The 9918-nt window shown below is 39.3% G+C and overlaps 1 protein-coding gene across 8 annotated transcripts in view; it reads right to left on the bottom strand.

Moving 5' to 3' along the window:
• Positions 1-397: 397 nt before the first annotated feature.
• The window catches only part of SH3KBP1 (SH3 domain containing kinase binding protein 1), a 212755-nt gene continuing 203234 nt past the window's right edge, over positions 398-9918 (bottom strand). For 5 of the 8 annotated variants that reach the window (XM_058840394.1, XM_058840409.1, XM_058840418.1 and 2 more), the window contains 5 exons: positions 9222-9331; positions 7805-7930; positions 4574-4845; positions 3109-3172; positions 398-1059 (listed from right to left, as the gene is read on the bottom strand). In XM_058840394.1, the coding sequence (XP_058696377.1) occupies positions 1018-1059; positions 3109-3172; positions 4574-4845; positions 7805-7930; positions 9222-9331 (614 nt within the window). In that variant the 3' untranslated portion in view covers positions 398-1017. The remainder of the gene's footprint in view (positions 1060-3108; positions 3173-4573; positions 4846-7804; positions 7931-9221; positions 9332-9918) is intronic. The other 3 variants (XM_058840428.1, XM_058840456.1, XM_058840401.1) reach the window with 2 other exon arrangements.

The raw sequence follows: 9918 nt of genomic DNA, 5'->3' as shown, positions 1-9918 counted from the left end.
AACCTTGTGCATGAAATAATACAACTTTTTATTCATGTTTTATAGATTACTTTTATTTATTTTTGCTTTAATAATGCATATTCTGTTCACTCTGTGCAAAATTGGGGACAGAGGTGGGTGTTTAAATCATCTAATGAAAATCAAGCGGAGATGAACATTCAGGTTGAGGGAGACGCCTATCCAAACCAGGAAAGCTAAAAAGCCACAGCTGCTCAAGACAGAGCTGCTCTCAGCTGTGCCCTTTTGTCCTGCCACCTGGCACAAATGCGCTCTCCTGACCGAGCAGCTGGGAAGGTGACCTCCGCCGGACACCGGGGACAGGAGTCATCGTGGTAGCTACATAGGGAGACCTGGCCTCAACCAGCTCCAGTCAGTGTGTGGCAAAGAAAGGCACAAATCATTGCAAAGACCAGACTTCTGTTGGTTTGTTTCCTTCTTGTAAATACGTTACTGTACACAATGTAAATTTAAGTTGTAGGGGATTCGGGCACATAAAATTGCATATTTAACAGAACTTAAAACCATAACAAAAAGTAGGCTGTTCAATCTCGAAGCAAAAATAATCCCTCCAGCCCCAACATTAACATTCATTCCTGGCTATATGAAGTACAAACATTTTAAATTCTGTGACAAAAGACAATTAAAAACCAAAAGTCAAAATCATAAAGCTTGTAAACAGATAATCTGAAATACACTTTATTTATGGAAAAATATCATCAAAATAGTACCACTATGGACTAAACTGCCTGAGTTTTCATTTTACCTAGGATCTTGAAGTAGAGAGCCTTTAGCACAAGATCAATTTCAGTCACAACTAGTGCCGTACAGCACGGCTTTGGGTAGAAATTTTGTTCTTGTTGGTATTTTTGTTGTGCTATCAAAAATTGTTGTGCTAATCCTTCAGATAAAGGGATGTTGAGGCAATTATTAAATCATTTGGCACAAAGTTATTTTGGCTGGGGCAATAATTTGAGTCTCAGTCATGAAAAATAATGCAACATTCCACCTATCAAGTATTCACTTTGATTGAAGAGCTTTCTTTATGTCATTAACTTCCATCTAAAAACAAACAGAAGAAAAAGTATTTGATTAAATACAATGCTTTAGCAAACTGAGGCACAGTTGGTGCATCTTAAAAAGCACATTCCCTCTTGTCCACAGGTGTCAACTACAGGTTTTATACCACTCTTCTTTCCATAGATTTCACAAATTGAGGTGCCTTTTAACTGCATAAGATGACCATTCACAGCTTCCTCCCTCAGACCATGGCAAGTATAATCACTGAATGCACTGCAAGACCTTGCAATCTCTTTAAATGACAACATTTACAAGCCACACAGCTCACTGCCTGGCATTACTGAAGAATGAGCACCATGTCCCTGCACCAGCAGCTGCAGCACAATAAACTGCACTGCTGGCAATGAGCACAGGTAGCTCATTGGTCACAGGTAGAGACACAAACCATTGTCTCTCTCCTAGAGGGAGGGTTCTTGCTGTAGGAATGGTGGTTGCCTTCTACAAGCATCAAGCCTGTGCCCAGGCACCTTAAAGGCTCTGAAGAATGTACAGCCATGCTTAAAAGGATGTGGCTGAAACCATCAGCAGCCCCACTTGTACACTTGGTCCCTCTGACAGACACTTAAAACACTAAGGCAGGGGTCCTAGGTTTATTCAAACCCACCTGTTTCAACCTGTGTTCAACTGCACCATCATCAAGGCAGTCTTCTTTAATATGTGGGCTGAGAACTGTGCTACTTCATGTCTATCAGAGCACTCTGAAACTAATGATACTTTTTTTGTTGTTGACTCTCATTTTCATGTAAAGCCAATAATGCCATCTTGTCTAGCATCTGAATATTTACCAGTATAAGCAATATTTGAACTGGAGTAAGAGCATTCAGCTGTAAGATCATAATTTTAAACCCATAAGTGCAGGTCTCTGCATAAATATGTAAAGTTATCTGTGGATAACTCTGAATAATCTGGCCTGTTAGACTAAATCAACAATGGCTATTAAAAATGTTCACTGGGTTTTATCTGAATAAATTTCAGTTTTAGCTGAACAAGAATTGTTTATTATTAGAAGTCATGTTGATATGTGGTTGGACACATAAAGTCCTTTAGGCAGGCCTGGAGCATAGACATTGAGGATCCCCTGTTCTGCCATGCTTTGCCATGTTCCCAAGTGCTTTACAAAGGGAACGGTCTAGTGAAATTACAATTCAACTTTATCCCTAGATCGAAGTACAGTTGCCCTATACCATAAAAACATAAAATACAATCAATACAAAACTACTTACCAGGTACATGGAATAGAAGAACATAGCATAGATTAGAATAGAATAATTTTGGTTGGAAGGGGCGTATAATGAACCTTTAGTCCATCTGCCTGACCAAGTTAAAGCAGGTTGAGGGCATTGTTTAAATCACTCTCTAAAACCCCCAAAAGCAGTCATTTCAACATTATTCCACATCAAAGCAGTATTGCTAATGATTCCAGCAAAGTCTGAGCTCCATGAATCTCTCAAGCAGGGCAGCAGGATACCTGGTAAATTACTAAACTAGCACAACATCTAGAGCTATGGTACTGTAAAAACTATGCAGTATGGGTTCTTAATCAGAGCCCCTTCTTTTATATTGCTCAGGATGCTTCAGTAAAAATAACCTGAGTCAGTCCGTAAAGCAGACATTAAAATCTTGCTATATGAAATATTCCAAGCACCGAGAAAAGCCTACTACAAAATATAAAGCTTTGGCAGAAAGTAAGTAACTTAAAAAGGCATGATTTCATTTGTGACAAAATCAAACAATTAAAACTGAACTGAAAAAAAAAATCATAGTTTGAGTCTTGTATTATGTATAAATTTATAAAATTTGTCTACTTGTGCTGATAAATTTTTGGATAATTATCAGGCTTTTCAGTAAAAACCCAGTATTGCAATATATATGACACAAACTTGTAATGCTATGAAGGGAACAGATATCCCTTTCAGAAATATTGGTAGTTTTTGATTCACTGGAATCTAAGTATTTCAGCAGAGGTTTATGTCCCATAACAGGCTAAATCAACTGCCAACACATCCCCAACATTAAAAACAATTTAAGTACCTGCAATCGTAGACGGATCTTCTTTTCTTCATCCAACTCAGAGAGTAACTGTTTAATCTCTTTTCTGTTAAAAGAACGCAAAAAAAGCTTGGGATGGAAATGATCACACTAGTAGAATAAAAAATATTATCTCTTGGAGACATATTTACCCCATTTCACTAGTTATTTTTTTTCCTCTGAACATTTAATTGAAGTCAGCATACTCTTGTAAACTCTAGGCTATAGCAGAGAGAAGTAAAACTCGCTATGGGACAGTACCCCGCCCCATCCCACATGGCTAATGATTAATGCCTCCTGACAGCCCTGCATCCACAGGCTTTGCTCTGGCCTAGCTGTACCAACATCGTATCAGCACCCAGTTACCTTTTTCCATATAAAAATGTAGATGTATTCACTGTTGGTGGGTTATAGGTACTGGGAACACAAATCCTGCCCATCCTATCACATACTTAAGCCGCTTAAAAGCTGTTTATGCCAGCAATACAATGTAACCTTCAACTTCATTTATAAGATGTAATTATCCCAAATATGGATTTTCTGTCATTCTTCTTTGTTGGGAAAGGGAACATAGTTATAAGGAGCAGACACGATCTCATGTTCCCACTGAATGATCTCACCTTAGGACAGATACCAGTAGGTGGAAGCTGCCCTTGCAAGAAGGGCCGGGGAGACCAGAGGAGCAGGGTCAGCCTAAGAGGCGAGGCCGTGGGGCTTGCTGGCTACATCCAGCTTGAACCATGCCCTCCCGCATCTTCTCCCAAACTCCGCACACCTCTGTTCCGCCACAGTCTCTGCACGCTGCTTGCCCTTTTCTTTTTCCTGCCTGGGCTACACACAACTGACAATGTAAGTGAAGGTTTAGCTTCCAAAGCATTAAATATTCTCAGGAACATCAAAAGTTACATTCCAGCCCCAGTTTCTCCTAAGAAATGAGCAATTTAAAGAAAACAAAGGCGCCCAAAGCTAAAATAGTAAGATTCAGGGCGATAAACACAAAGGCCTTCAGATGACCTAGTCGTAATTCAATTACTACTTTTGTAACATGAGCTTCCTGGGAAAATATACTTACAGTCAAATAACAAATTAATAACTTTAGAAGCTTGTAGCAATTTGTACTACAACTATAACAAATGCACCCCTTTTATTATGATCAATGCACATGAGTTCCCAGTTAGTTATTGACAAATAAAACAACATTCACTGCTTATAGCTTGCAACTTAACTTCTTTAACACCCCATAAACATCTACTTGTGTCATAACACAGGAAAAAAAAGCTGGTGGATAGTGCAGGTCTTTTTTGCGGAGGTTCTCACTCCTGAATATGTTCTGTCACATGAAAATCACTCACAAACACATAGGCCAGCTGTGCAGAGTAATATCCATGAAGGCAAACTCAATCAGAAACTGCCATCGCTATGCACAAATGGATCCATCCCACCTACAGCTGTGATTTGCAGTACTTACTTTTGCTGGTCTTTCATGGTTTCAATGATGGTTCTTAGCTCCCTAATTTGTGTCCTCAGCTCTTCCAGGGCAGTCTGACCTTGGCTCAAGTGCTCAGTCTTTGGCTTTCCTTCAGTACCAAACAGGGATGGGGAATTTGACCTGTGGCCTGTTGTTCCCATAGCAATTGAGTGAAATCCAGGTGATGGTGAAGGGGATAGTGATGGTTGTACATTACTGCCACTAGCCAGACCTCCAGGTTTTGGAGGTAAGGAAGTTTTGTTATCAGACACCTGCAACAAAAAGAATAACATTTAATGTCTGCAGAAAGATTTATGAAAATTAGGCCTCTAACCAATGCTAAGTATTTAGCTGCTCTTCAGTAATGCTGAAATTCCAGCAGTCAGATGTGGACAGTCTTTGCAAAAGCACAATAAATATAGCATCATCATCTTTGTACATGTACATCAAAGGGGGTCTAGTTGTGATGCAAGAATTCAGCAACAGCATTTCCAAGATCTCAGACCTAGCAGTGAATTAAACCAGGGAAAGATGCTCAGTGTTTCTCTCAGATGTTTGTGAGATCATATCTACATCCATGGATGTCTCCCACAGAGCACAAAACTACATGGCCAAGAATCCAAGTTGTATTTTTTCATAAATTAAATTTATAATTTCCCACCAAGTACTGAAGGAATCTTCCAAGTTTTTTCAAAAATTAAAAAATGTATTACATGTTCCCCCAAGCATTATGAAAATAGAAAAATATTCATTAGACTCACTTGTTGGTATGCTATATATAGAAAAAAAATCTCATGGCTTCAAAATGATAATATATTAATAATAAATAAAGGTGGTGTACTGTCCTGTGTTCAATCAAAGCTTCCATAAATCCCCATAACTATGAAAGGCTCTTTACTCCTCCAGGAACTTGACAGAAAAACACACCATTAACCTATAACCCTGGAATCATGTGGTTAGCTAAAAAGGATTCCATGCTTCTTAACTGCGATCCAGTGCTCTGCTTATTAGACAAGCCTCTATTCATATGTGCTACATAATGTAATATAATATAACATTTTATACTTACTAGACAATTAGAAAATCTGAAGTTTAACAACCATACATGACCATCTACTTCACTGCTTACAGAGAACAGTGAACAATTACAGTTATCACAATGGCAAGTAAGGGGAATCTTCACACTGTTATTTGGCAGTGCTATGTGTGCATTACACAACAACTACCAGGCATGTTTGAAAATCTGATTTGGACAAGAGTAAGAAAAAGCACTAGGCAAACTTCCAGCTCTCTTTGGAAAAGAGATATTGAAGTTGAATGGTGAAAAGGGCAAAATACTGAGAATACATGGTATGGAAATGGAAGGAGACACTGTGAGTGCAGACTTAGAGACTGGCAGGGTACCATTAGCGGAACAAAGTAACTAAGAGAAAAGTTAGTGATGAGGTGAAAATCAGGAAAAATTATGATGGGAAGAGAAGAGTAGGATCCAGCAAGTTCTGCAAAAACCAGTCTTCCCTACTATATAGCCATGACTGAGCACAGAACCTGATCTGGGAAAACACTGAATTCAACAAGTGTTCTGCACAAAAACCGAGTCTGATCATAAATATAAATAAAAATGACGTTATAATCACAAATAAACTGAATCACTGTAGTGCCTTGAACACTTGACTCAATGACCAGAATAATATTCTTTTAACATTTTATCAATTAGTTTGTGTATCTGGGTTGGAAGGGACCTTAAAGGTTCCTTAGTTCCAATCTCTTTGCCATGGAGATTTGGACACCTGTCACCTTTCACTAGACCAGGTTGCTCCATGCCCCATCCAGCCTGGTCTTGAACATTTCCAGGGATGGGGCATACACAACTTCTCTGTTTTGGTACCTGTTCCAGTGCCTTGCCACCCTCACAGTAAAGAATTTCTTTCCTAATATCTAATCTAAATCTACTCTCTTTCAGTTTGAAAGCATTCCATCATCCTCTCCTATCACTCCATGCTCTTGTAAATCCCTCTCCATCTTGTCAGCTCACTTCAGGTACTGGAAGGCCACAATTAGGTCACCTCAAAACCATCCCTTTTCCAAGCCGAACAAACCCATTTCTCTCAGCCTCTCCTCACAGGAGAGGTGCTCCATCCCTCTGATCATCTCAGTGGTCTCCTCTGGACTTGCTCCAACAGGTCCATGTCCTTCCTGTGTTGGAGACCTTAGAGCTGGATGTAGCACTCCAGGTGGGGTCTCAGCAGAGCAGAGTGGGGTGTGAGTAATGTGTACCTCTAAACAGATCTTTCATGGATAATAACCCTATGTATCAGTAGGTGCAAGTTTCCTTCAGGCTGAAAAGAGATTTCTGGCTGAGTTCAAATCTGGAGCAGGCAAGCGAGGCACAACTGGAGTCATTGATCACAGCATCTTATTCCAGAGCTTAACTGGCTATCAGCATTACAGCTTCAAGCAGCTGCTTTCTAATCACAGCCATCTCATTTTACAGGAACAACATCTACAGTTTTGTCATATAACTTAGTTGGCCCAGCAGTATTTCTTGGTGCAAGTACTCCCAGAAGAGGGAGCTACATAGCAAAATATTATCCTTATAACCTGATCACAGAAGTGCATGACTTCATCTTTCAAATACTTGTTAAACTATTAGAATGTAGTATTTTAATTATTAAAGGTATCCTTATGTACTATAAAATAGTTCCAACCTTTAAAGCCTGACCTACATGCTCCTTTTGTAATATTTGATTCCACTGTAGTAGTCTACCAATACACAGTAATAATGACACAAGCCTAAAAAATTAATACAATTATACCAGTATAAAAAGAGATTATATTTGCAAATTTAAATTCACATATTATTACAATGTGTCAAAGAGTTGTATTTACTCTGCTCACAGACTCTTCTAATGTAAATGCAATTTAAAGTTGCAAAAAGACAGGGTCTTATTTTCTAAAATTGATTTCCAAGCCTCTCTGATTCTGTCAAATGCATTTACACAAGAAGGATTTTTTTCACAGTATGGTTATTTGAGACATTTTAACTGTGCAATTCACTTTAGACTTGCCTTTCAAACACAGAACAATCTTCAGTAACTTTTATCATTTTAAGCTTCTTTAAGTGGGCAGTTACCAGGTGACTGTTGAATTAAATTTTAAATATTTCAGTACTGCTTTAAAAAAAGAAGATGCATGTGATAAGGTTATGCAGAGGCATTCCAATTAACTTACTTGTGATATTGTAACAGTTCTTGATTTCCTTGACACTTCAAGAGTTTTGTGAGTAATGGAAACATGTTCTTCTTTCTCATCTTCAGGACTTGGTGAGTCAAAGAAATCAGGGCTTGAAAGGGATGACTGTGTAGGCAAACACACACCACAAAAGAAGAAAAAGAAAAGCACAGAAACTTTCATTGTACAAGAACTTTTTTAGCTATCATTTTCAAAGTAACAACACTTAAAATCAGGACTCTTTGTCCCCTACTCCCCCTTTTTGCGTCTTATTTTCAAAGCTAGATTGCTTTCAAAGCATTCAAGAAACAAAATATTCTTAAGAGTTGAATTCAACATTTATTTGCAGCTTTGCACTGCATGATATCACAAGACGAAGGCAGCCTCCTGTCCCAGGCTGAGTGCTGTGCCGTGGGGATGCCAGCTGTGTCACCGGGGCGGCTCTGCCGCGGCTCTGTGCAGAGCAGGTCTCACCCTGCTGCTCTTCAGAGGCCCCAGCCATTGCCAGTGCCTGGTGCTGGTACTGCAGGGCTGCCTTGTGCACAGCCTCTTGGTAAAGGTATGAAAAGGTTCTTTCCACCCCTTGATCCTTTCTTCATCGATGTGACAGGGGAAGGAAAACCTCTATACTGCTCTTTTATATTTCTGTACTTATGACAGCACAGCAGTCAATTTTGAAAGCATTCTCTTTCTTTGAGTTCTATTAGTTTTTCAATAATCCTTTTAGCTTCCTTCCACTTCAGCAGCATGGACCCAGGTAAACATCAGTAGTTGCTTTCATTCTGATATTCCAGAACACAAAAAAGCATGGAAACAAACCAACCCCAAACACCAAAGGAGAAGACATTGAAAAACTAAGCAGTGTTTTCCAAAGTATTGTTTCTGAGACCAACTTGTCCAACGATAGATATTAGAGAGTGAAATTTAAATCACCCTGTATTTACAGCTGTGACCTTAATGAGAAGAAACACATGATAGATCAAGGAGGGCTGTTGAAGACTGAGTGGTCTGTTTGTCCGCAAAATCTTGTAAATGTCTGCAAGAAACCAAGAGAAATGCTTCTTTTGGGAAACACTTTCAAAATCCTCAATACTTCGCACAAATTAGTCTATTCCAAAGATTTTTATAAGGGATTTTTCTGGGCTCAGTCATGGCTGGCAAGGAATACGTGGCAGCACTCAAATAAGGGGGTATAAACCTTAGAAGGAAGGGAATGTTTTAAACATCAGTATTCAAAACACTGGCAGCCTTTTGACAGTATTTTTCCTGATCTGCATCTCTCTGCCTCATTGTACGTGTGAAGGAACGGCTGGGTAAAAGGAGTAAAAGCACCAAGGAACACAAGTAGGAGCCAGGGGGGGAATTCAGAAAAAATATTTTTAAAAATAGTTTTTAAAGAAAAGGAAAATTAACTTACAGATGTGAGAGACTGGGAGGGTGGTCGCCTGCCAGTAGCTTTTGGTCTGGTTGTAGTTGGATGATTAAGCTTCTCAGCAATTGGTATTACAGAATCAAAACCTTCCAAGTCTTAAAAATAAAATAGAATCGATTTGGTTTTCTGGCAATTGTCTTCCAAGGGAAAGAATCACATTTTTTTCTAATTTCAAAGAAATTAAATCCCATTTTCCCCACTGTGTCACAGTGTTCTGCACATATTTAGCCACCATGATGGCACTAAAAAAACCTGGAAGTCAAAGGCAGCTGTAATCCAGTCACCCTTGCCAAGAACAATTACCCTTCCATCTCAAACACAATAAAGCAGAGGGGGAACATGTAGAGGAGCCTTTGGATTTGTTTTCAGCATAGTGAAAGCTAAATGACATCATGGGTTCTATGGCATGGAATAAACAGTTTCAAAATTTCCATCTGGCTACTGAAGGGGTTAGAATTTTTTTTCCTGAATAACTGGAGACATAAGACTGTGCACATATTGTCTCAGGAACTATACTGTCAGCTCTGCATTGCAGTAATTGCTCAGGAGAGTGCAGAATGAGAATGATCAAGCTGGAAGTGATCTACAGGTTCCCAGACACCTGCAGCTGGAGGCACCGTGGTTTCCAGTAACTGCAGGTGAGAGGACTATCTCCCTCCAGTAGTCCAGAGGCTATGGTAAG

Source organism: Poecile atricapillus, chromosome 1, assembly GCF_030490865.1.
Source record: "Poecile atricapillus isolate bPoeAtr1 chromosome 1, bPoeAtr1.hap1, whole genome shotgun sequence".
Taxonomy (NCBI): Eukaryota; Metazoa; Chordata; class Aves; order Passeriformes; family Paridae; genus Poecile; species Poecile atricapillus.
Note: the sequence above shows the minus strand (reverse complement) of the source record. Positions and strands in the feature narration are given on the sequence as shown.